This window comes from Eucalyptus grandis, chromosome 4, assembly GCF_016545825.1.
Source record: "Eucalyptus grandis isolate ANBG69807.140 chromosome 4, ASM1654582v1, whole genome shotgun sequence".
NCBI lineage: Eukaryota > Viridiplantae > Streptophyta > Magnoliopsida > Myrtales > Myrtaceae > Eucalyptus > Eucalyptus grandis.
In genome coordinates this window covers 22,163,214-22,190,417 of record NC_052615.1, presented here as the reverse complement: position 1 = coordinate 22,190,417, position 27,204 = coordinate 22,163,214, and the positions used below count along the sequence as shown (strand labels likewise).

Sequence of the window (27,204 nt, the reverse complement as noted above, 5' to 3'; positions counted from 1 at the left end):
TTTTATGTTTAATGTTGGATGATTCACATGTGAAGAATTCGAGTAAACTATTTTGAGTGGGCATGTCCATCATGTAAAAGTTGTGCTAGCGCACTAACAATTACCCTTTTAATTTTTGGTGGAACCTAATTCATAAGAAGCCCAATAATGAAAGGAGATTGAAATTGGTGTGTTGACAATAGTGAATCTATAAAATGGGCAGTGAGTAAAGAGTAATCCGAGTGATTTCCAAATGAAGCCGTCTATATTCGTTCAAGGATGCCTATCCTAAGCAAAGCTATCTTGCTATCTTGCTTAGGATAGGCATGTAAGGAAAATAAACATAATTTTCATTCCACTTGGAAATCCAGAACTGCATAACAACAGAACGCAAATCATTGTTTCCAAGAAATTTGTACAAGGAAATCTGATCAAAATGCTATATAAGCCATAGAATAACTAAACTAGGAACTAGCTTTGGCTTCGAGGTAAATAGGTTCCGGCAAGGGAAAACCGGCAGGGATAAGATGAGGCGGTGGTAAATCGGTCGGATAGAAGTACAGTGGACCAAACCAGCATCGGTTGTGATTTACTTCCAATGTACAGGGCAAAATGCATTATTAAAGCAGTAAACTAAACTCGTGCGATCACTTTGCCTCTGAGGCCATATTTTCCCAACTCATTCTCAACTCATAGGGGTAGTCAAATTGAGAGCACTATTTGCCACGTATCTTCATCCTTCACATAGGAGCAATTGAATTGAGAGCACCATTTTGTGGACCTTGGAAAGTCGCAGTTAAGTAGAAACTCCTGCGCATGCAAAATGGATCTCGAGCCCACCAAAAGTAGTCAAAACAGATGAGCATGCATAGAGAACTCGTATAAGTTCATTTGGAAACATAAATAAAGGAACGGCAGAATATTGAGAATGATCATTTTGGAAACTAAGATCTGTACAAGATACTGTATAATGCCATCACCATACAAGGTGGCAAGTTCTCGATTCTAATATCCAGTGAAAATGAAAAATGTAGGACTCGTCTCAAGCAGGAGATGCACTGAAGAGCATAATGTGGTTTAAGTGGGGAACTTCGAAATCTCAGATTAGCTCATGAATCCCCCGCCAGGCATGTTGGGCAGCCCTTGTGATGAAACGGGTCCCTGTGGCATCAACTGTGAACGCCCTGGACCTTGGACATAGCCTTGTCCCATTCCGGACCCCATCAACTGCTGCGGCGCATGTTGTTGCAGCTGCTGAAGTTGCTGCTGTTGTGGGTGTTGCGGCTGCAGCTGTTGGAGATGTTGCTGTGGTGGCTGCTGCTGCTGCTGCAGTTGTGGCATCTGCGACTGGAGCTGCTGCATCTGCTGCTGTTGTTGGGGCATCATCTGCATCTGTTGGTGCTGGGGCTGCAGCTGTTGAGGCATCTGCTGCTGCATCTGCGGATGCGGTGGGGCCTGCAATTGCTGCTGCATCTGTTGCTGTTGTTGCTGCATCTGTTGTTGTTGTTGCTGGCTCGGAATTTGCGGCTTGAATACAACCATATCCTGAACACATCCAGAATCTATGATTTGACACTTCAGAATATTTTAGGGGGGAAAAAGGAGCCACAGTTGCTTAAAAGCAGAATCCCCCTTCTCCAGCCACTGTATGATTCAACAACTAAATAAAATCTGTAAATTTGTCCCCCATCTGACCCCTGTATTTTGCGGTAAGTTGTCATAAGGCTTTGCTTTGAAGAAAAATCACGAGTTAATTCTTTTAAGCACTTCAGCGCATTGAACTATTTTCCTTATTTTCTTCCTCTTCTTTCAAATACATGGGCAGGGCAGAGACTCTGTATTTATGGTAATAACACATCCAATGTAAATCAGTTTGACAAATTTGTCTAAAGAAATTAAAAATGACACTCGAACTATATGACTCTATGTTTATACAACAGTTTTATCCTACTGTCATAGAAAATAGTATGATTCTTCTTAAAGTATGCATATATATAATCTACCAAAGTGACTCTACTGATAGCACTATCCTAAGCCAACTGTTTTCTTTAACTCTTTGCTTTTGCTCTTTACAAAGTAAAGCCAACTGGCATTCTACAATAACTTGAAGTGAATTGTTATTTTGTGAAAGATATGTAACTTTCATTCTCTCCTTTTGCAAATACTACTCTTATCGATAAGTAGAAGTCTAATGATAAGCATATTCTTACTTATTGTAATGTTTTCTTGTTATAGTATGGTGACATAACTCTTGAGAACGAACATTTGGCATTAGAAAAAGAGTGTTACCTATAATTTTGTCTTTTATTAACCGTATAGTAGGACAAGTAGAACAAGTACAGAAATATGAAAATATAGGATGGCAAAAAAATGTAAACTATATAATGAACTATTACCTTTTTTCTTCCTATAATACACAGATAAATTTCATTTAAAAGTCATTCCTTAATTCTACTTGCACTGCGAAGGCTATAAAACAAGTGAAGAACAAAAAAAGTCTTGTCTGGTCCCCAAACCAACCCATATGCTCCCATTATTGATTTGAACATCTTGACAGAAGACGGATTCAAGTTCAGACATGACTCACCCCAGGGAAAAGCATTCCAATCAAGCGGCATGCCTTGTCTGACACAGAGAGCAGCAGCGTCTGAGACGGTAATTGAATGACTGCACACTACACAGAGAGAGAGAGAGAGAGAGAGAGAGAAACTCAAAGTCAGAAGATTGGATCAGATTAACATTGGAGAGCCTGTTAGTAATGCTGCATTACACAATCAAGCAGTAGTCAAACAATATCTTTCGGGCATGCGCGCATGTGCATTGGAACTGGGAAGCCTGACCCGTTTTTACTTGTTTCTTAGAAGAACCGCCTCTTTAAGATGTAGCTTTGCATTTACATATCTAAAGTAATGGCCCAAAATAACCTAATTACACAGAAGACATCATGAGGGCTCTGACACTGTCCGTGTTCATGTAATTATACCACTTTGTATTTGTATCAATCCATTTTATGCAACTAAGATCTCTCGAACTATTACATCAAAAGAATAAAATGAGACCTTCTAGATTACTATTTCATTTTCAGCTCAAATTAGCCGCGGTCTGGGCCGCTGGCCACTTGTTGGTTTGTCCCATTGTGCATTTGGGCATACAGCCGCATAATATTATTTTCCATATGAAAATAGCCTCAACGTAGTCAACTCTCTCCCATCTCTCCTCTCACAGTGAATCACTCAATCTGAGCAAGGCCTGGCACCTACTCACCAACACCTCGGTCCCAGCCAACACTGCTTGCAGCCAACATTACTCACAGCCACTCCCACTTGCCACCATCCTCAACATCCTCTCCTCTATCTAACAGTTGTGTCACTAACAAACATGACCAGCACAGATTCATTGCTAACACAATACCCCCAGCATGCGGCCATCACTGTGGCCTCATATCGCCATGACTCACTCACCCACCATCAACGTCTCACATCTCTATGGTCTCCGGAGGTCCAACCACTCGTTTTCCTTCACTAGTCCTGGTAGTGCGCCAGTCTGCAGCTCCTCATGGCCGAAATTTCCCTGCTTGGATTGGCTCGAATCCTCACCAGCATCTTTCTGGCCTTTTCGTAACCATCTTTTCACTTCAACATTCTTCATTTCTTCCTTATGTCCCCAGCCTTTCTTTCAGCCTCTCATATCCTTTGCCATCTCTGAGGTTATAGACCTCAAATCACTCAATTATAGGACTCAAAGAGGCAACCGTGGGCATGGTGACCGAGAGAGAGAGAGAGAGAGAGAGAGAGATAGAAGGGTGGAGGGGGCTGAGAGCGATCATCTTGGTGGTTGAGGTGGCTGTGACGCATTCCCTGGTGGCCGTGTCAAGCTGTCCACAGAGAATGAGAGACTGGCAGCTCTGCTCCTGCATGGGTGAAAGGGAGAGGTAGGGGAGAAAGAAGGACGGGAAGGTTTTCTTGGTCTTTGTAATTTAAATCACATGTATGCAGGTTTAGGATAGTTCATTCCACCATGGGCAGCAGCCATGTCTGCAGCTAATTTGTGCCCAAATCCTCCGCAGTTTTCCGCTCTTTTACTCTCCTTATCTAGCTTGACCCTTCTTTATCATTTTCTTTATTAACACTAGGTGAAGTGGGAATGGGGTTGAGCATAGAAGTAAGCATGCAACAAATTGGAGCATTACATACTCCAATTATCACCATATACCCCAATAATGGAGCAGGACAAGCAAAACTATCTCATGCATTGCTCCCTAGCACAATAATGCTCCATGGATATAACCATATTAAAGTTGCAGCAGAAGAGCATCATACAGGACTCATAACCTGTATAATAAACTGGCTATGCTTCCCATCCAAGATCAATGTGTGCATGGTAGAAATAATAACATTGGCACTCTAATAATGACATAGTGGCTAGATTAAAAATAGAAAGGACGTAGGGAATCGGTTGACTTACAAGTTTTTTCTCTTGGAGCTGCCCAAGAAAACCATGCTGATTCATTGCCCGAAAAACCAGGAAATCTGCTTTCCCAACGTATTGCCTGCATAAAGTTCTAATTCAGCAAAGTGCAGCAGTAACCTGCTGGATCAAGTATAAACAATGGCAAAAAAAATTCCTGGATCAAGTATAAACAATGGCAAAAAAAATTCCAGAGGACAAGGTTGGATCTCATGAACGCAATTACTTGTTATTCATGTGGTCCTGAGATATTAGACGAACTATCTGCATGGTTGGTGGCCAGTTTGCTGCAAGCCTGAAAGAAGCAACAGAATGCTCATGCAGTGAAAGATTAATATTGAGACAAAATTAGTGCAAGACAAGATGCAGCTGACCAGATTGACTACATATCCAGATTCCATCTAAATGATTAAACACTGGAAAGGCAGATGAAGTACAAAAGCAATTTCACAACTCTAGATTTTTCAAGAAACAAGAAAATGGATACAATCTTTATGAAAATGACAATAAGATCATGATCAGAATTTCAACAACTGATTCAACACTAAATAAGAGAATTTTATAAGTACTGTCAAATAAACAGTTATCTGGGAAAACAATAAAACAGCAAATCTTTTATTGGCATAGCTCCTATCAGTAATTAAGACATGAATTATTAAACGAGAAGATAACAAGGCTGGAAAACTTAAGAAAGGGCGTCAGATAGATAATGACAATGCAAAAAAAAGATTTCCACGAAAATTATGCTATAATTGGGAGACCCAAGGGAAAGGAGAATGCGAAGAAAAACACCCCTAACAAAAATTATATTGCACCAGGAACATGGAATTGTCCTTCTCTCTCCCTGACTTATTCTACTCAGACTAATAAGCATTTCCAGAGGTGGTAACCATTCTTATCAGTGTTGGATTTGGAGTGGTCATTTACTCGCAATGCAAAGGGCACAGATGGCAGGAGTAAGGCTTCTGGAGGTACATAATCTACTTTTCTGACCTTCACTCTGTGATCTTTTCTTGATTTATCATGAGATTAATTTGGTAAAAGATTCCTTTTAAGTATTCAACCTCCATCTCGATGGAGTTCATAACATCAGCTTAAGGCAGAGAAGTGACCTTCAGGGAATTCCAGTTTTCAACACATTTTCTTCAAACTTTAACTAGCACGGCCTTTAGATAAGTTCTATGCATAATTTAAGATACTTCTCCCCTTCAAAATAATGAAAAAAATATGTCCACTTTTTTTTTAACGAAAAAAGAGCAAAAGATTATCTTTTCAAGGGGTTTATCTTCTTGACCTCAGAAGAATGCCATCCATGTCTAATTCTCAATAAGACCATTTACGTAATTGATTTGGACCAGTTAAGAAAGTTAATATTAGACATCTGCGTTTTGCAGGAAGGCAGTGCTTTAATTAATACAATTAAAAAAAATCATCTATCCATTTTCGATTATTGTCATAAGTAAACTCATAAACTCAACGGAGCTCAATTATAGCAGATATGTTTATGGAAAAAGGAACAGAAATGCCAAAATCACCAACTGGAGCAGTATTATTTAGTTGTTCAAAAATGAAATGCCATATCAAAACGAATACTGTCCATATTTCCACTATAAAGGAAAAATAGTTCAACTTACGTCTCAGAAGCTGATGCACTCCTATACCCCTGGCACAAAAGAAGTACAGCATTAAGGATTGTGATAAATAAATAAATAAACTTAGTAACAAGTAACGGGCAGGAAAAATCATAACGCGGGTGCTGATTTTACACAAACTCATCAGAGATTGATTGAATACCTCCAATCTGGTGATTAAGACGGGCTGTCCTTGTCTTTGCCCCGATAAATTTCCCTGCTCGCATATTTTCAATGAAGATAAATCTCAGTCAGTGATCTACAACTTTATAATAGTCAACAATTTCCGGGCTAGAGAAATTATTATGGCAACCTGGTAAATAATCATTAAAAAAAAAAAAAAAAAAAAACAACAAGAACAAGAACAACGGACGACGACATTCTCTATTTGTACGCACATGCGACAGAGTATTAGTTTCATGGCAAAGTTCATATTTTTGGCACATTATCAGTCAGGCTATTTAGTTGTCTTTTGATAATGTGCCACAGTTATAAAAGAGAATGCTTGAAAAGTTCTGTAAATCTTACTCCACAACCTTTTCATGCACCCAAATGCCAGCAACCCAACCATTTTAGGAGACAAGACATGGAAAAGAATTTGGCTAAGAGCCTCTGCAAGATCACTCATCTACACTAGAGAGGCCAAAGATCTGTTTGGCTAGAGTCAGCCACCTTTTAAGAGCTAGTCAGTAGCAAGTATTTAAGCTCAGAGCTCATCCTCTGGAGAGAGTAATATCTATCGCACTTATGAATGAAGCCCCCATAGAACTTCTTTTCACTCAATCTTAAAAGAAACCATCAATGGATGATACCCCACAGAGGAACAAATCATACCTATATATTTAGACAACAAATACAGAGGCAGACTTTGAATGGTTCTTCCCACTCGTATGTTAAAAGTGCACGCTATGTGAAAAAAGATCATCATTTGAAACTACCAAAGAAGAGCCACTGTTGATTTGCAGTTCAGAATCACAGCAAACAAAAGGAAAGGTTAGGATCTTAACCAAATCACGGTCATTTTCTTTTCTAGAGGACTATTTTTGGGAAGAAGGCCTTGGCTATGGTATAAGCTCCAACCACATGTATTGCAAATTTACACGTGAACCATGGTACAAGCTCCAACCACATCGAACAGCAGAACACTAAAGTGAAACAGGGAACAAAAATAGAAAAGCCAAGAAAGAGGACCAGTGCAAAACCAAGACCCAATGCCTTATGGTGTTGTAAATAGATAGGAAAAAAAAATTAAGAATTATAAAGAAGGAATCACATAAAATTGCAGATTAATGATCTTAGGAAAATTGCTAACATGACATACTCCATATCAGGGATAGCCATCACACATATCAAATGTACTGACAAAGATAAAAAGAAAAATACTGATAAAGAAATGAAATGATAATAAAAGAAATTCTCAGCAACATGCAATGGAAGTTGACCACATGAAATCCATAAACTTATTGGGAACCAAACAAAATTAATCAAGAACCTGAGATCATCCAGCAACAATCAATGAAGAATGCAAAATGCAAAAGGTTTGTAATCCCATTGTCCATATATATTTTCCTAGAAAGAATATACGCTTGAGTTCCTACCTCCCAAACTTTCACATATTTGGACTGTGCACTCTGCAAAGCACTTGACGATTGCTGTGACAATGGCATACTTGCACCTGGACCTGGATTGCTGTTACCATTAATTGATGACATGCCAGATTGTCCTTGTGAAGGCATTCCTGGAGTGGGCATCATTGTGCCACTTCCGGAAGAGGGAGCTGTTGGACCCAGGGAACTCATCATATTAGGATTCATGCCAACTCCATTCTGCACCATTTGTGATCCTGATAGGCTTCCTTGGCTCATGCCTGGAGCTGTTTGACCCATACCAGGACCAACTTGAAGATTGCCAGTTGGTTGGGACATTCCAATGTTTGAATTTCCAGTAATGTTGCTAGTTGCTGAAGCAAATGAACCGAGGCCTGGATTTTGTGCAGATGGTATGGTCCCCGAGAGAGTGCCAGGACCCGTCACAGAGGTGATGCCCGATTGGCCTGAAGAATACCCCGTTTGAGCTGCAGGCACAGTAGACTGCATCCCACTAGAAATCATATTTGACATATGCATGGCCATTGGATTTTGACCCATAGATTGAAGCCCTATTGAAGTCCCTCCAGTCAATGTTGCAGAATTGACCACTTGTCGTACTTGAGAGAGGTTGTTTAGTATGTTTGAATTAGCAGGAACTACAGGTCGCAATGTTTGTGGAATGCCAGCACTCACCACTGGCTTCAAATCCTGTACGCTTTCATTGTTTGTTACCATGTCTTGAGATACAGAAGAAGGTGAGGAAGTCTGCAAGGCAGAGACTCCTTGAGTAGTAGGACGCTGAACAGACGGAATGTGAGAAAAGTTGGGGCCAGCTGCCATAGAAGTCACTGTAGTTGGTTCCTGAAAAGCAATATCTAAGTCCATGCAGCAAAAGACAAAAAGCAACCTTCATTTTGTAGAGGCATTAGCCCCTAATATTTAACTGGAAAGAGATGGAAGACTCACAACTTTGACAATGGCAGGAGGGCCATTTCCCGCAGAAACTGCTTGTCTGCTCAGTAAGCTTACTGCAAACAAATTGTGAGGAAGAATCAAATTACCATTGTGACCTAATTGTCCTTCACTGATAACTCAAAACACAAGCTCATGCAGAGATAGACTGCATTCCTAACATGAAGACATACTACAGACATTGCCCATGGTGACATTGAGCTCCTTTCATCAACCAAAAATCAAGAGTGTTTCGGACTCACTCACTGACAGCGGCTCCTTGCTCGTAACTACATTTTGCGCAGGGACAAGTATCACCAGAATTACAGTCTAATTACTGAATAAGATGACTGAACAATCCCATAATCTCTGTGAGAGAGAGAGAGAGAGAGAGAGAGAGAGGGAGGGAGGGAGGGAGGGAGGGAGGGGGGAGGGAGGGAGGGAGGGATATATGTTTAGCAACTTCCAACCTCCAGAGGCATAGGCAAATTTTCAAGAAATTCAAGCTCCCTTATAGACCAATAGTACATCCACTACAGTTGCCATGATTCAATAATTTGGTCCCAAAACATGCAAGCTCTATAAGTGGCTAGATGACACCTCAATTGGGTCAGATGGTAATAAAAAGCTACAGAAAGAAAACACATAAAATAACTAAATCTATGGCTAACCCAGAAATAAGGCCTCCTAGATGCAAGATAGCATATTTATTCGCAATTTACCATCTACTGAATAGACTGCAGTGAATTGTATTACCATAACTTTCATTTGGCAATTAAGGTACATAAGTTTATCAAAAACAAAGGGAAAAAATTAAGTAAGTAGTGCTACTCCATAAAACACCTGGTGGAACAGATGCAGGAGGTTGTGCCGTGACTGAATTAACTGGAGGTGGAGTTGTGTCCATCTTGACAGGACTCTGATTTGAAGGCAAACTAGCTGTTCCAGGACGACTCAAAGCTGTCCGTGCCTCAAGGAAATTCTCCGCAATTAATACAAGGAAATGGGTATTCTTTCCATTATCAACAGGTGGATCTGCTGCACGTGGATTGCGTTTTCCCTACGATTTTTAAAAACTCGTGAGCACCATGAACAAAGTCAAAGGGTGGTATAACCCTATAAAGTCAGTAAATTTTCTCAACTTCCATAGAGAATGCATGCATGAATTGTAGTGAACATACATGTTGTAACCTATGAGACATCACAATTTTCACAGTTGTATGTATTTGGAGTATCTAACTTAGTCACTATTCATTTCATGCTTAAAGGTGACCTAATTTTAAATCTATAGACTACACTAAAATCCAGGGTCCTCGTAACAGCAAAGTATGTCCTTCCTAGAGCTCAAGAGAGCACCGGTTGAACAAGAAAGAGCTCAGAACAAACAACTATAGCAAATCAAATAATAGAAGCAAAGCAACTTCCTTACAGCATTGTAGATTGCCCGAAGTTTTGGAAGCTGCTTTGGACAAATAACTGAGAGAGAAACACAGCACTGCATCACAGTAAAAGGCCAGTCATATGGGATTGTATATTGCTCAGAAGACAACACAAACCCAAGCATCGACTACTAAAACTAGAAAAGTACCTGAGGGAAAAACTTTGCAACACCCTCAGCATCACACAAAGGTTTTCCAGAGTAAGTTTCAACATGCTCATCTTCCAGTTGAAAAGTCGGTCGATAAACTGGAGTTGACAAGGGATAAGGATTGGTTGCAGCAACAAGAACACAGTGCCTTTTGCCATCTAGACTTTGCGGAGGTAGGTTTCCATTCAGAGGAAGGGGGAACATCTGAAGAAGAAGAAGATCAGAGTCAAAATGAGTCCTCTGCAACCAACATAATTTACTCATTTCTCCAAGTGTAGCAGATTTTATGAATTGTCACTTGTAGTAAACCACAGTTACTAAATACACAACTAAAACATTTGAGGCACGCTAATTAAAGATGAACTAATTCATTTCAAGGTCACATGGACAACAATGGAACAAAAGTTCGCTAATTATTTTTGCCCCCATGTGCATGACCACCCTAAAAAGGGATAGAGAGAGATAATAAGAAGAAGAAGAATGATGATGATGATAATGATGAGAGCACACAGAGAAGAATGACTAAAAGCTAAAACACATAATAGCTTCGATCATATGTACATCTACAGGCATAAAGTTGAGAGGAGGCATTTTATCCAAACTATGTTGCTGCCATAATGCTCAAAAACCTTCTTTTTCCAGAACACAAAACCTTCTTTTTCCAGAACACAATGTGGGTAGAATAATAAGAAGAGCACCAACTACTAAAGGCACAGGTGATAAACAGGAGATAAGGAACCAACTCTATGGACAGATCTTACTGAGAAAGAACTGTATTCAACTTGCACGAGTAGTGCCATTTAGCAGCCAAATATAGATCCTGAAATAAGTTGCCTTTGGCTTTATAAAGGATCAATGGCTAGTACAATGAGGCCTAAAAAGTTGTTTCATTCCAGTCAGTGGAAAACTAGACCATTGCCAACCTCTCTGAACACTCTACATCAGGCTAATATTCAGATGCCCATGCTTAAACCAAACTGATAAGTTACATAACCAGCTTGGGCTCACATATCCAATGAGGTAGTTTACTAAACCATTCAAATAATGTGTACACAAGTAGGGAAATATACCATCAAAGCTTCAGAAAGGCCTTCCGCAATAGCAGCGTCATTAAAACCACCACCACTAAAACACATTGCTGAGAGCCATTCTAGGAAACAGCTGACATCTTTTGTCCAAGCACTTCGCTGAACCATGCAAGCTGGAAAAGGATCACAGACAGAAAAAGCACTTTCATTTAACTGTACAGAGGAAAAAAAACAACCATCATAAATCACAATAGCAATCACTGAAGTTACTACAAAAACTTTTCCAGCATTATAATAACTCAAAAAATACATTTTACCTTAACTTCACAGCCATATTCTACACTCTAAAGATTAACAGATGTTTTGTTGACAACCGAATAGTTGTCACAAGAATGCAATGCAATGATAAAACAAGCCATTTGAAATTATTGCTTTAACTCCTGCTTCAATTTTACAATCTGCAGCAGTTTTGACGTTAAACTTAATAGTTACAGCAGGTCCACCAAGCACATCTTTTCAGGGTAACGCAATGCTATTTGTTCAACACAGTGCGCGAAAGACATACCAGACAAACTTCCATGAGAATTGAACATGACCAGAGAGAGATCACAGTTAGATCTCTGCAGGGAAACAAAGCCGAGAAAACAGTTTCAGAAATTCTGGAAAATTATGCGGCTGTGATGGCAAGAAAACAGGACTTCAGCAGAAGTCACGGCGCCAATTCATCATTACATACAGTATCATTGTTTCAAAACAAACGCATACCTGTGCAGGAACCTCGTTCCCCACGAAAGCCCTGCGCAAAAACCCATCTTGTCAAGCACCCACAACACTGCAATCGGTATAACATTTCTCTCTGCTACAAAGCATAAAGCGCATTCCTTTCAAGTAATGCGGACTCGATTCATCATATAACGAGTAGGATAGAGAAATCATCATCGTCAGTACAAAAAGAGAGCGCAAACGGACCTGACGATCTTCTCGAGGTAATCGGAAACGATGGTTTTCCAGTAAGGCCCCATGGCAGCGGTGCCGTCGACGGCCACGATCAGCGATCTCTCCGTCGTCGACATCGGGACGCTCGATCCCTTCGCGATGTCGCCGAGCGCCATATCGGGGCTCAACGAAGGCATGACCATTTCTCAGGAGGAGGAGGAGGAAGAGGGGGAAGAAGGCTAAAAAAACGAACTTATCCGCGGACGACGAGACGCGACGACCGAGAGGCGCGAGCCGACGGGTGAAGAAGCATCCGGATTGCGATCGGACAGGAGGAGCGAGGAGATCGCCGGCGATCGGTTCACCGGTCGGCCGGGGAATCAAGAGAAGAGCGCGCGGAGCTTCAGCGTCGAGCCCGTCGATCTCGCCGGCGCCGGAATCGGAGGGAGCGGGGGCCTGCGCAGCTGACTCTCTCCCGCGAAGTAAAACTCTCCTTTTGCTGAAGCAAGAAGTTTTGAAATGAGAAAACCAGAATATAACATGGAAAAAGAAGGGGAAACTTGTAGCATCCAAGTTGGTGCAACCCTAGGGAAAGACCCAAGGCAATAAAATGGAACCATGGTGTGTATGGTTCAGCATCTAGAGGTAAACAATCGGACCGTTTCAATCTAGGAACCGGCACTAACCGAATTTAGCCTATCAGTTCACATGATGACCGGTTCAGTTTCCAAAATTTATAAACTGGCCTTGATCTATTCGGTTTCTCATGCCATAGCCTATATCAATCGGTTATACTCGAATAATGCCGGTTCTGTGTAGGATCGAAAACCGAACCGGTGTTGAAACGGGTTCCTAAGTCAAGGTATATCTATATCCATATTAAGCAGATCTCACCATTGACTTACCTCCCTTTTTTGTGAGGGAAAAATCAGTATCCTTATCTAATTGGATGTTGTTCGCCTCAAAATTGGAAATCAGCCTTTGATTGATTCGCTTTCCGTTCTATACCTTGAATCGATCAACTCTATCCATATATGGTTCCGTGTAGAGCTGAGAACCGAAAGGATTTTGAAATTGGTCCTAATTTGATGTAAATCTAAATTCATATTAACCAAATCTCTCAATTGGCTTACCTCCCCTTTTGTAGGGGAAAGACCAATACCTAAGTTGATCGAGCTCATTGTGGAAGTAGATGTAGGATAGAAAATTGGATTAATACTCTAAAAAACTCTAAACCAATACATTTGTGACAAATATATCAAAAATTATTTTTTTTTACCACAGAAAACCCCAAACTAATACACATTTGATAAATTAGATTAGACATAATAGTTGACTAATATAGCAGTTTGAGATTTTACTCTCCGTTCATCTCAATTGTACCATTTTTATGGTTTTTTGTGGTATTAATCAAATTTAATGGATGATACATTTATCACAAATATACTAGTTTGTGATTTTTGACAATCAAACAAATTAGTTTAAAGTAAATTTGTCGTATCAGTTTAAGGTTTTTTGCGGTCAATTTGAGTAAATTTGTTACAAGTGTATCAGTTTAAAGTTTTTCATGATTAAAAAATTAGTTTGAATCAAATTTATCATATGTGTACCGGTTTGAATTTTTCAGAATATTATTCCTACAAAGTTCAGTTTTTGCTTATCGAGCGTGGCTATGTACTCGGCAAATTTGTCAAAGCTCCTGGCCCGAGGAAATCATTTTGACTTTCGCCCTTATCTAGGTTGCTAGCTAATGATTTATGGTCTAGGCAAAACTCCAAATTATTGCATTTCAAAAGAAAGGTACTTGAGTGTGAAATTTCAGCATTTCACGTGTATGAGGATGTATTAAAAATAAATAAATAAATTTTAAGAAAATGTCTTCCTCTTTCAGACTAGGGAATTCATTCTACAATTTCTTTTTGTCAAAATATTTTACTGATTTTAAACATACATATTTGATCATAAATTAGTTTTTTTCTTGACAAACTATTTTTAGCAAAACAAATACACAAAAGTCTGGAAAACTAATTCGTAAAATATTTTTCCACTCAAACAAACATGCTTTTAATAAAGTATTGTTTTCCAATTGGTACTCACTTTTAGTCAATAAAAGAACTTCACGTCATTACTTTTATAGGGAGGTGAGTTCAGAAAATCACGACTAAGGCCCCGCATGGAAACGTTTATGTTCCTTTTCTATTCAGGAACAGAAATAAAAAAAGTGTTTATGTTCCGGAGAACGGTTTTGAACAAAAAACGCGTTTAGTAACGTTTCTTCGGGAATAAAAATGAATAGAAACACGTTTGGTAAATTTTATTCTTTTTTTTGTTTCTTTTAATTTTTTAATATTTTTATTTTATTTTCCATTTTTCCTTTCTTTTTATTTCTTTCTTCTTTCGACCAGGTCGCCGGCCTCCGGCGACCGGCCGACGGGGCCGAGCCTCGCCGTGGTTGGGCGTGGCTCGACCTCGCCTTGGCTAGGCGAGCTCGGGCTCGCCCGGATCCGTGAGCTCGAGCTCGCCCGGCCAAGGCGAGGCCGAGCCTCGCCGCCGCCGTCGGAGCCGAGCACCGCGCCCGAAGCCCGCAACTCGACGCCGTCCGATCTCACCACGCCATTCGCGACGCCGTCCGCCGCCGGTCTTTGCCGCGTCGCCCGTGTTGATCTCGAAGCCTCTAGTGCTGCGCCGCCGTCGCACCGTCCTCCGGAGCCCCTCGCCGGAACCCTAGCCAAAGATCTCCCCTCGAGCGAGGCCGAGCCTCGCCTTGGCTGGGCGAGCTCGGCCTCGCTGGGGGCCGGCGATGCTCCGGCGAGGTCGCTGACCCTCGATGGTGTCGTTGGCCCTCGACGGCCGGTCGCCGGCCATGGCCGAGGCCGGCGACCGGCCAAAGGAAAAAGAAGAAAAAAAGAAGAAGAAAAGAAGAAGACAAGAGAAGAGAGAGAAGAAGAGAAGCGTTTCTTTTTGGCTTTGAAGAAGTGTTTCTTTTCTCCATAAGCAACTTTTTGTGTTTCTTTTTTTGCTCCAATTTTGTTCCGGGAACAAAAAAAAAAAGAACGAAACGCAACCGAACGCGTTTCTGTTCCTTTTTGTTAGGGAACAAAAAAAAAAGTACAAAAGTGTTCGAAACATTTTTTGGAACGTTTCCATGCAGGGCCTAACTAATCAAGAACTTTCTGGTTCCCCCTTGCCCTTCGTCCCCATATAAGTCTGAATATGAGGCATCGACCTCGATCACGAGATTTCAAGATTTTTTGGTTCTATTCAGAATTTTGAAGTATGTTGAAACTAAGCACATTCGACATAGTGTCCCCGAATAGAAAGAAATACATCCATGTTTAACAGAATGCGTATTGTATATGAAATAAAATAAAATAAAAAATGTTCAACCGGTTCTTGAGTTGATCCTAGAATTGGCCAATCCGATATAGGCCACTTCTAGAGTCAACAGGTTCAATTTTCCGATTTCATAAACTAGGAGCTGACCCTGACAAGGTAGATTCCATATTCCTAATCTAAATTTAGCTTACTCTCATACATACGTTTGTGTTTTAGGGTATATTTAGAATGATAAAAAGTTCGCGGGGAACAAGATAGGAAGTTGAAAGATTAATTAATATGACCACTAAGCATTAAGCCAAAGTTATTCTATATTTGTCTCTAACTTTAGTCTTTACCAGGGTAGCTTTTGGCTTAAAGTACTTTGTAAAAGATACATAAATTCGACTCAAAATCAATGCCACTTTGTAAAAATTTGTCAAAAGCACCCTAAGAGAAGACGTTGCAATTTAGAGAGACCACACAAAGTGAAACGAGAATCCGTTGCAACGGTGTCTGGGGACAAGTATGGCGGGAAGATATATATATCCTCCTTTCATTATTAATCGGAAGATTCCGCATGATGTCACAAGAAGAATTGCATGTGTCATTGAATAGGTCGTCTTAATTGAATATTGTCAAAATAGGTTATAAATCAAGTTCTTAATCCATATTTGATGGGTTAGGTTATTATATGATATAGTTATACTTAGTAAATGGGTCATAAATGGTTTTAGATTCAACTCCATATGTCAAAAATAGGTTTTATATGGGTATTAAATGGGTTTACAATTTACTTCAAATTAACTCACCTCTATAACTCTCTTTACTCTCTCTTGATCTCTCAATCACTCACTTCATACTTTCACTTTAGTTTGGGTAATGTATAAGTGTTTTAACAATATGGGTAAGGTTAGATTGGGTCGGATATTGGTTACTAGATTTGTATTGCATAAAATTGAGTCAAAATGGATTAAATAAGTCAATTTAGATTGAGCAATTTTCAAGTTGATGCAAATACCCCTTTAATAGGCCAAATTTTCAGTTGATTAAAGAATACCTTAGTTTTACGCTATATATTTTATGAAAGTAACATATATTTCTAGTGTCGTGCCATAAGTTTTTATTGGATATCGACCTAATTTTCTAATAAAAAACCTTTATCTATTGCAAAAACCAACTTTTTTTTTTAACTTCTGGATGACACTGATGGTAACGCGCCAAAGCGTTTATATTTACATTAATAACGGCAAAACAACTACGCACTTTGATTATATTCCCTATATTCTCTAGGTAGGAACAAATATATTTTGCTATAGTTAATTAATAGTTTTCTTTTGAGCTATTAATTAAATATCATAAGCTAACGGACATTAATAGTAAAAAATATCTGTAACGTTTTCTAATTTGAAAAGTTTAAAGTTTTATTTCATTCTTATATTAAAATTTGCAAAAGAGCTGAAAAGGTCTTTCTATTACCCCCAAAGAATAATGGAGTTAATTTGGAAAAAATTAGAGACTACTTACTCGATGTAAGTCTACTTATATACATATTTACATATATATATATATATATATGTGTGTGTGTGTGTGTGTGTGTGTACATGGGAAATTATCAAAAAAATCCCAAACTTGTTGCATTTTTTCTAATTCAATTATATACTTTTTAATCATGCCTATTAAATCATAAACATCTTCATATTTTGCCAACTGATTTCATTTGGCCAATTTCAATCGAAGATTTCTTATGAATGGACACCATATGTCCCATGCGTCATAGTTGGCATTGATGTGGACAAAATTTAATGATATTTTAATTTTTTTTTCAAAATTGTTATTTTTTCTTTCTTTTTTTAATATAAGCAATGATGGTCATTGTGGCCCTCGTCCGTGGCTAGCAAAAGTGCAGCCGCGAATGAAGGTAGCCTCGCCCATTGGATTTGACAAAGGCCTTGATGGAAGACAAATACATCACCCTAGAGTTTCTCTCTAAGCAATTGAAAATGTTATCACTCACTTAAAAAGGTTTCTATCTCCATTTTCAACACTCTTGTGAGACTAGTGTCCTTTTATCGACAGTTGATTCATTACGTCATCAATTGTGTCAAAAAGAGCATCGTAGGGTTTTGATTCCATGAGTTCTTCAGGGTTCAATTTGCGTGGGGCTCCAAAGATGCCTTGCATGGCGTCATCACGCCAGAGAACGACAACACGCAGCGTGTCACGCCTTGATCCTTCGGGCACGCGCCCATCCCTCGTTGGTCGATTAACAGCGACGTCTCAGGAAGGTTACCGACCCATTCATTTTAATACGCATGCGAAAGCATATAAATAATTCTCAAATAATAAAACAATGGGATAGAAAAGTATGCCATAAATTTTCAAACCAAAACAACCACACTTATATACATTACAAACCATAGTGTATATTATACAATACGAACTAGATAAGTCAAGTCCTACTCAAAACAGTCAAAAAACAAAGTCTGTAGATAGGGGTGGGGGCTTCCAATCTACTCCTGGTCATCCCCCTCGACGATCTCTCCTTCTTCTATGCTCCAAGTGGAGCCCATAGCTAACTACTTCGAAGAATTAGGATCATCCAGCTTGGGATCCTTCGCATGCACCACCGATCCATCCTTAAGGTCTGCAAGTACCCTTACCAAAAGCAACATCCATCACATACGAGGTATATCAAATTTCGGCATCGGGCCATCTCTTCGTCCATCACTGTAATGGCGATATCATGCCCTGTATTAATGGGGTACCTTTTTGGGTAAACCCGCATCAACCCAAACGATGGACTTTACCAGTACATACTCTAACCCTTCAAGGTGCTCATGTATTGGAATGTGATAATTCTGTTCTGTGAACTTCTTTGGTATGCCAAAATGCTCGAGAGGAGCAAGAGAGGCGGCTATCTATGGACCTGAAATGTGATCCCACAACGGAATAAGACTATGTCTCAGCGAGTTATATCCCCTAAGACTCGATTAGGAAGAAAATATGCCCCTAAGGGCTGCCTAAACACAATCACGGGGTGTAAGACTTACCTAGGTCTCCACTTCTTCCTGCAAATCAGTTTAATTTATAAACTCGCAATCATAACATCTAAATCAATTCGCATCGATTCATTGATCAATTGACTTAATCGATTACATGTCATCACAACCCCTTTCTAAGTCGGCTCATCTCATACTATCTATAAAGTCCGATCATATCAAGATTGCTCATTACTAAGCTGATAAATAGATAGTATAGCTCACTTTTAAGATAATCGATTATACCGCTCTCTATCTAAGTTGTCATATGGCCCGTAAGCTGATATAATATATCAACATTGCTCAATCTAAGCTGATAATGTATATTGTTTTCCGCTAACCTAACATATTGCCCGTAGGCTAATATAATATACCGGTATATTGTTCTCTACTAAGCTGGCATATCGCCCGTAGGCTGATATAGTATACCATCTTAATCATACAACCAATTCAACATTTTTATCATTCCCGATAAAAATAGTCATGTGTAGGTAGACGATCGGCCTTAGCCAAAATATAATAATTTTCTTTCTATAAATCCCACCATTTCATATGGTCCACCAAAATATTTTTGACGTTGTAAACTGACACTCGGTTATTTTCCAATTAAATACTGAAAATAAAAAAAAAATTAGGAATATATCCTAAAATCACAATTCACACCAAATCAGTACAAATTCGAGCTCAATTAATTAAACGAATCACACCATCACAATCAGTATAAAATTTTGGTCACCAACTATCCCGGTCTAATTTCCGAAAATTAAATAAATAAATAAATAATTACGGAAATTAATAAATAAATGCAATAAATAACAACTTAGGCTTGTAAAGCCTAATTAAACGCCAAGACGGACCCAAAATTTTCCGAATCACTCTAAATAAATACTAGAGCTTGTTTAAGCTCTAATTGCACTAACTATCCACCTAATATGCATCGGTAATTAATTAAATTCGCTAATCTAATCTAACTAATTACTAATCCACACTTAACCTAAACTAATCAACCCTTAAGTGTCATTAACATACTAAGCAAGGATTAGTGAGGTAAAATCACTTGATTAACGAACTGTTCGGTTCGAAACAACGGGAACGCCACGAGGGACGGAAAACTCCAAAGTAGGCTTAGCTTTCGGGGCCTGGAACACCTTCAAAATGGGCCCGAGGTGCTACTAGAAACCCACTCTTTCGGGTTCCATTCTTGGTTGAAATAGAGGGAAACAAGGGCTAGTTAGAGCAAGCAAAGGTGGTGAAGGTAGCTACAGGGTACTCGGCGGCCAACGGCAAGGACTCATGGCAGCTAAACGAAGGCGAAACGGCTTTGAGTGAGCTCAACCAATCCCAAAACAGCAATTGGGACACGAGACAAGGTTGTTGGGGGCATCGGGGTCGCACGGACGGGCACGGAGTAGTGGCGGCGCGCATGCGAGGCGAGGGCGGCTACGGCGACGAGTAGCGTGCGATCCGGCGGCGAGGGTTGTCTTCGGCGGTTCTTCTCTAGTTGCTAGAAGTCCGAATGGCGCAATGAAGAGGGAAGGGAGGGTGTTCAGCCAGCTGAGGGAGAAAGAGGAAGAGAGGAGACAATAGGGGGTCACCAAGCTTCAATCCTCATCTAATGGTCTCCTTGACCATTCCTCCTCCACAGCTATCCTCCTAGGCTGAGAATCAACCACCAAGGCTTCATTTGCAACCCTTGAAATGGTCTAAAAGCCTTAGGCGGTGGGGGCACATAAGGTTGGCTTGGTTCTCTTCAAATGGACACCAATTCTTTCTTGAATCAACACAAATCGACCTCTATAAATTCAACTAACACCTCAATGATCCAATTGATATTTTTCCTCACCACTTGATCCCATTCGCATCCCAATTGCGTGAACAAAAACAGTCCCTCACATTTTCTGAACAAAAACAGCCCTAGGATGACTTTTTTCCAAAAAGTCTCGGTTTTCAGAAAAGTCTTCTGAGACTAAGTCGATGTTCCTAAAATGATTCGTGACATGACGAAACTTTCAATTTCTAAAATCGGATTCAAATTCACGGTCAATTTCACTCAGGAGCGTTTTTAGCGTGACCTAAGCTATTGGGTAGGTTTCAGAAATTTTTAGTGCAAATGACCCGTGATCGATTTTCTTCGAGCCACAATGAACCCACTCGACACATTGGTGACTCTCAGTTGTTGTAAAAATCTCGAGGATTTAATTACAGACACAGGGTACCAAAATGATAGAAAAATTAGTCTAGTGCTGGCCAACAAGAATTTTCCAATTTAGTGGAGTCACCCATGTTTAGCCACACATCTTAGTCGAACCGACCTATCTCTGATCTCTAATCATTTTTTGAACTGTGCCGTAATGACCTCTAAAAATGAGCACAGTCGAATAATCGATTTATGGTCGAATTCTTGAGTCTATTACATTAATTCCTTAATGGCTTCTCCAAATAGTCTAGTTATCTCGAGAGTGATTAGCTCTGAGAATAGCCCTATAGGCGCGTCGATGAAAGGTCCGATTTATTCAATGGAAAACAGAATTGAAAATTTGGGATGTCACACAACGGGAGCACGAATTCACCAAGGCTTAATGCGAGGGCAAGCTCGCTCCTTTGCCGAGCAGCCGAGAGAGCGCATTGAGCTCAAGGATAGAGTTGCATGAGTCACCAAGGAGTGGAGAGGAAATTGGCGGAAATAGATTTACTCAATTGATAAAATATAAAATAGTTTATGATAAAATTGGTAAAAGTGCAGTAGATTTAGGCCTCTTTTTTCTTTTTTCTTTTTTTTTTGTGGTAATTTTCCCATATTTATGTGTCATGGGCCAATTGCTTGGAATTGGAATGACTTAACCTTCCTTGATATGTTTCCTTGGATTGGTGGAGCACCTAAGCTAAGCTTTTTTTCTAAAAGATTGATTGCTCGCTCATTTGGATAATAGAGAGAGAGTTTCTAGTGAGAAAAGTTTTGTGATAGAGTACTTTTTATTACTCAAATGTGGGTGGATACTAATGAAAAGGAGGACACCCCCATTTATACAAGAGTCCCTTTCATTATAGCCAATGATTGTCTTTTGATCTAATGGTAGAGATTGTATCTCCATATTTATTAATTTCCGGCATTTATACCAAGAATACTGTAGAACTCGATAAATTTGCCGTGCCTGTCCCTGGAAATGTTCCAAAATCCCTAGGAGACTGGCTCAAAATTCTTGGATCAAATATGATTCTTTGTGCATGGGAAACCTCGGGACCGTGACATCTGTATGTGTATATGCATGTGATATGTACGTGAAAATAAACTTAAAAAAATTAACTACATAAAGCAACTAACGCGCACTGTTTACACTTAAAGAAAAAATTCTACTTTTTATTTTCCTCCAAAAATTTAAGAATGTTTTAAGTTTTCAAAAATTGTCAAAAGACAAGTGTCACTATATGTCAATATTCGTATTTTTTTTTGTTGGAAATTTTATGTTTACAAAAGTTAAACCAGGAAAGCCAGAAGATCGAAGGAAAAAAAATATGGCAGTGAAATAGTAAAAGTAACTTTAAATAGATCGTTACCATTTTTTATACGGCCTTAGCCATAACAATGATATGACGAAATGACTGAACTACTGATAATATACTAAAAGTGACTTTTGCATGTCAATGCATTAGATTTGAGTGAAGTGAAGGGAGTTCTTTCTTTTCCAAATGAAAATGTAAGAGTTTTTTTGGGGAAAAAATGAAGGTTTAGAGAATCTCTTGATAATAAGGGTCCGTTCGTTTCACGAAAAGTATCACGTTTTCAGAAAATATCACGTTTTCCGAAAATAGTCATTTTCGAAGAAAATGATTATATTTATCGGTGTTCGGCTAAAACCTGAACTTTAGGTGGAAAATATTTTCACAGTTCATTGGCTAATTTAATTATTTAGGAAAAATTATCAAAGAATTAAAAAAATGAATTTTTAATTATTTGTATTTTTAAAAATCAAAATTTTTATTTATTTATTTATTTATTTAGTTTTCTTTTTCCTTTTCTTTTCCTTCCTCTTTCCTCCGCCGCCACAGGCCTAACGATGGTCGGCTGCTAGTCGGCCAATCTCGCCAAGCTCGAGCCACGAACTCGTCGGATCTAGCGGCGGAGCTCGGGCTCGCTGGGATTGGGAGCCCGAGCTCCGCCACAGATCCGGCAAGCTTGCGGCTCGCCGAGCCCAAAGACAAACCTCTAGTGAGGCCCGAGCCCCGCCTAGCTCGCCAAATCCGGGCGAGGCTTGAGCTCCGCCCCTAGGCCGGCAGGGCTCGCCTCACCCAATCTAGCGAGGCCCGAGCTTGGCGAGCTCGGGCAAGCTTGACTTCGCCGAGATCAAGCTAGGCAAAGCCTTGCCAACCTGGGGCGAGGCTCGAGCTGGCTCGCGGCCAATCACCAGCCGCCGCCGTGGCCGGCGATCGGCCCCCAAGGAAGAAGATGAAATGGAAAAAAAGAAAAAAAAAAGAAAAGGAAAAAAATTAAAAACTCAATTTTAAAAAAAAAGAAAAAAAACGAAAAAGAAAAAGAAAGCATAAATGTGTTGGTGAAAAGAAACAAGGTGGAAGAAGTTATGGAAAACATTTTTCTCATCTTTAAAGGTTGTTTTTTCTAATGATAGAAACATTTTCCTTGATTATTTCATTTTCCATGGAACAAACATTGGAAAATTCAAAAAATGTTTCCCGAAAGTCATTTTCGTGAAACGAATGGAGCCGAAGTTCCTTCTAACATTTGTCCTCTTGGCTTTGGCATCATCTCATGCTTTTACCTCCGACCCAAGTCCTCTTCAAGACTTCTGTGTAGCCATCAACGACAGCAACTCTATGGTGCTTGTGAATGGAAAGTTCTGCAAGGATCCAAAGCTTGTCGTTGCAGATGATTTCTCCTTCACAAAGTTCAGATATCCTGGGAACACATCGAATCTGCTCGGATCCAAAGTAACGACTACCTTTGTTGACCAATTCCCAAGACTCAACACTCTTGGCATTGCCATGGCCTGCCTTGACTTTGCTCCGTATGGTCTAAACCCTTCCCACATCCATCCTCATGGCACCGAGATGGTAGTGGTCGTGGATGGTACGCTTTACGTCGGTTTTGTCACATCCAACCATTTGAACAATACTCTCTTCACCAAAGTCTTGATCAAAGGAGATGTTTTCATGTTTCCACAAGGCCTTGTACATTTCCAGCTAAATATTGGCCAAGCTAATGCATTGGCCTTTGCTTTCTTGAGCAGCTAGAATTCGGATCTCATAACCATAGCAAATTCAGTCTTTGGATCGAAGCCACTGATCAATGTTGATGTCCTTACAAAGGCTTTCCAAGTGGACAACAAACTGATCAATTATTTGCAAGCACAGAACTGGTTTGACAACCATTAGGCATATGTTCCCTAGTAATTGGGTTTGTTCATTACTAATGGTTTTATTAGTGATGGGCTTAAGGCCCGTCCGCCCATGTTGGGCCTAAAAGCCCGGCCCACAGAATTAGGGCCTGTGGATGGAGGGACGTATAAAAGGGATGAGAGAGAGAGGAGAAGACACCTTTTGAAAAAAAAAAAAAAACGTACGTACGTCTTCTCCGCGCTCTCTCTCTCTCCAAAAAGAAAAGGAAAACAGTAAGGCTCCGGCAACTTTTTCCTTTCCTTGCGTTACGGATGGATTCTCTTCCTCTTATCGGCGTCGAGTGTCTAATTTGTGGCTAACAAGGTACGCTCGAATTCGTGGTGTGCTTTAGGATCGGTGATACGTGTTTTTCCCGGGCTTGTCTTCCGCATTGCTTTAGGGGTTCGATTTAGTGTCGAATCCGGTTTGGAATCCGTTATTCCCAACATTGGTATCGAGCCCTAGTTCACGTTTTTTCGACCTGTTTGATGTTTTTGATTGATTTTTCGCGAAAATTTCGGCTGTACGGATCGGGCGAGAAATCTTGACACCCGAGCGTTGTTCGTCCATTTTTGACGTGACTCGAAATCGATTTCTAAAGACATAGGGTGAAAAGTCGTGCGCCGCTGACGCCGCACGTGCCCCATGCGCGGCCATGTCTTTTGCCCACGTGGGCGGGCGCGCCAGCGGGCTCGGCCAGCGCGTGTAACGGCGGCACAACGGTGGCGAACCGGCACGTGGACGCCTAGCACGCGGGCGGCATGTGCCACCTAATGTCCGCGTGACGTCAGCCGCTCACGCACACAGCACGTGCGGTCGGTTTGTGCAACCCGGCCTGACCGATCCGACCGGTCCGACGATCGACGACCGTTGACTGTTGACCAAAAAAAAGAGAGGAAAAGAATGTGTTTCTTTTTCAATTAAGTCTATGTGGATTATATGTGATCTCTTATTTGTTCTGCATTTGTTGCAGGAACAGTTCTGCATTTGTTGCAGGAAAAATGCCTTCCCTGAGGTTACGCACACCTATTCGCGCAGTTACCGATGAACAAAAGGATAGGCTGTCTAAGTTGATAGCTGAGCTGACTGATCATCGATGGGAGAGTGGTGACTTAATTGATCACGTCCTTGAAGTCAACGAGAAAATTCAACAGTTCATATGGAATGGTCTTCATATGCCACAGTCAGAGATGGTGCGATTTTTCATAAACACTCTTCCACCTGAATGGCAAGATGTGTTGAATCGCATATGGGATGTCAACGGAGGTGATTCATATAAGAAAATTGTGATGAATTTTGTAAATGAATATTACTGCATTGTTACAAGGGAAAAGATCAAGAAATTGAACAAAAGAGGATCTTTCCCAGTTCGTGTGCTGGCTTGGTGTTATATGTATTGGTTGTTTTCTTAGTTAAGTGTGCTTTGTGGACATCTTATGTAATGCTTACTACCTAATTGTTGTTGATGAAGCAACCTATATGTTAGTTGTATTAAGTGAAAGCATTACTGTTTTATTGGATGTCAATTATCTGTTACTTTCTGTTATTGTTGGTTGTTGTGGGTAGTTAGCTGTGGGTAGTTATAGAAGTTTTTGTAACTTCGTAGAATTTATTTTGCATATGACAATCATATTAATGATAGTTTTAAGTTAGGTTTTTTGGAGGATGATTGGAAACATAGTGACCTTTTGATTCTGAAACCTTGCTTGAAATTGTTCATTAATATGATGGGTCTATGCAAATAGGGATGTATAAATGATAGGCATTAATAATTTGTGCATATATGTCTGATGTGTTCAGATCAATGGCTTCAGCCACAAATAGCATAGTTGCCGAGCTAAACAAATGTGAAAAGCTCAATGGCGACAACTATGAAATCTGGCACATGAAAATCCAGTATGTGCTGGAAGAGCAAGAGGCACTAGAAGCTCTTAACCTGATCATGGTAGAACTTGAAGAAGGAACCACTGCACAGCACAAGAGAGATAAGGAAGCTTTTGCTGTATGGAAAAGAAAGAACTCTCTTGCTCGCATCACGTTGCTGAGCAGCATGGAAAATGACGTCATGCGAGAGTTTAGGTGTTTTGACAATGCCAAGGAAATGTGGAAGGGATTGGCAGCTAGATTTGGTCATACTTCAGTGACCAGACTGAGACAGTTCACTATTAGGTTTGACTCTTACAAGAAGCCTCATGGTCAGACCATGAAGCAACATCTTAGAAAGATGTCAAACATGATAAATAAGCTGAAAGATGCTGGTCATGTCCTCACAAATGAGCAGCAAGTGTAAGCAGTGATTCGTTCCTTGCCTCAGAGTTGGGAGCATATAAAGGTGCACCTGACCCATAATGAAAATATCAAAACTTTTGAGGATGCGGCGCCATCTTGAGCCGGAAGAGGACCGCCTCTTTAAGCGAGATGCTGAACTCTATCATGCTAGTTCTAGCTCACATGGAGCTTGAGCTCCAAGCGCAAACGCCTCTAATGGTTTGATAAAGGGAAAGGCAAGGAAGACGCCTCCTTCAGGTCCTGAACTCTATCATGAAGAAACCCAAGTTTAACCAACATGAAAGAGGAAAGCGCCCTCGCATGAAAAAGCTTGCAAGGGTGAAATGCTACAAGCGTGACAAGAAGGGTCACTATGCTCGATCTGTCATGAGCCAAAGAAGGTATGCACCCTTGTACTTTTCAGAACTTTGCTTTTGTGTCGAGTTTTGTATTCTTAACTGGGTCTAATCCTTTGTGGATTGTGGATTCATGAGTGGCAGACCATGTAGCGAAGGATAGAGGATCATTCGTGGAATTTCGACGAGTACCGACTGGAACTAAGTGGATCTATGTGGGAAACAACTCCAGAGCTGAAGTGAAAAGAATTGGCACATGCCAACTGAATATGCGTGGTGGACGCACTTTGTTCCTTTATGATGTGTTGTATGCTCCGGAGATTCGTCGGAATTTAGTATTTGTTTTAGTGTTGGTTAAATTAGGTTTTAATATGAACTTTTATAATAGAGGTGTGAATTTGTTTTTGAATACAAATTACTATGGTTGTGGTTATTTTCTGGATGGTTTCATTGTATTAGATATTGATTATGTTAATGCAAATGTTTGTTATTCCCTTATCACGTCTCCTAATACATATGATAATGATGTGAATGTGTGGCATGCTAGACTTGGTCACATTGGCCAACGGCGTATGAATAGACTAGCCAAAGAGGGCTTGTTGAGCAACATTGAAAAAGTCGATTTGCCCATATGTAAGTATTGCCTAGAAGGGAAAATGACAAT

General features: G+C 40.2%; 1 protein-coding gene and 1 pseudogene across 1 annotated transcript; one reads left to right on the top strand and one right to left on the bottom strand.

Annotated features, from left to right (window-relative positions):
- Positions 1 to 846: 846 nt before the first annotated feature.
- Positions 847 to 12,696, bottom strand: LOC104441266 (mediator of RNA polymerase II transcription subunit 25). The gene is made up of 15 exons (XM_010054323.3): positions 12,203 to 12,696; positions 11,999 to 12,029; positions 11,799 to 11,853; positions 11,276 to 11,406; positions 10,206 to 10,409; positions 10,047 to 10,112; positions 9,461 to 9,677; positions 8,633 to 8,694; positions 7,676 to 8,527; positions 6,241 to 6,294; positions 6,081 to 6,109; positions 4,673 to 4,741; positions 4,444 to 4,528; positions 2,567 to 2,653; positions 847 to 1,524 (listed from the first exon to the last, which is right to left on the bottom strand). The coding sequence occupies exons 1-15, from the start codon at positions 12,370 to 12,372 to the stop codon at positions 1,084 to 1,086; spliced, it is 2,553 nt and encodes an 850-aa protein (XP_010052625.2). The 5' UTR covers positions 12,373 to 12,696; the 3' UTR covers positions 847 to 1,083.
- A 10,542-nt stretch (positions 12,697 to 23,238) lies between these two features.
- On the top strand, positions 23,239 to 23,913 carry LOC104431145 (annotated as a pseudogene).
- The last annotated feature ends 3,291 nt before the right edge of the window (positions 23,914 to 27,204 follow it).

What these genes read in the sequence shown, in the direction of transcription:
- LOC104441266 (XM_010054323.3), bottom strand. Translation starts at nt 12,372, where the DNA reads ATGGTCATGCCTTCGTTGAGCCCCGATATGGCGCTCGGCGACATCGCG. An exon ending in GCCTTTCTGAAGCTTTGATG is followed by an intron (nt 10,410 to 11,275) that starts GTATATTTCCCT and finishes CTTCTTCTTCAG; the next exon opens with ATGTTCCCCCTTCCTCTGAA. An exon ending in TCTTAATCACCAGATTGGAG is followed by an intron (nt 6,110 to 6,240) that starts GTATTCAATCAA and finishes CTTTTGTGCCAG; the next exon opens with GGGTATAGGAGTGCATCAGC.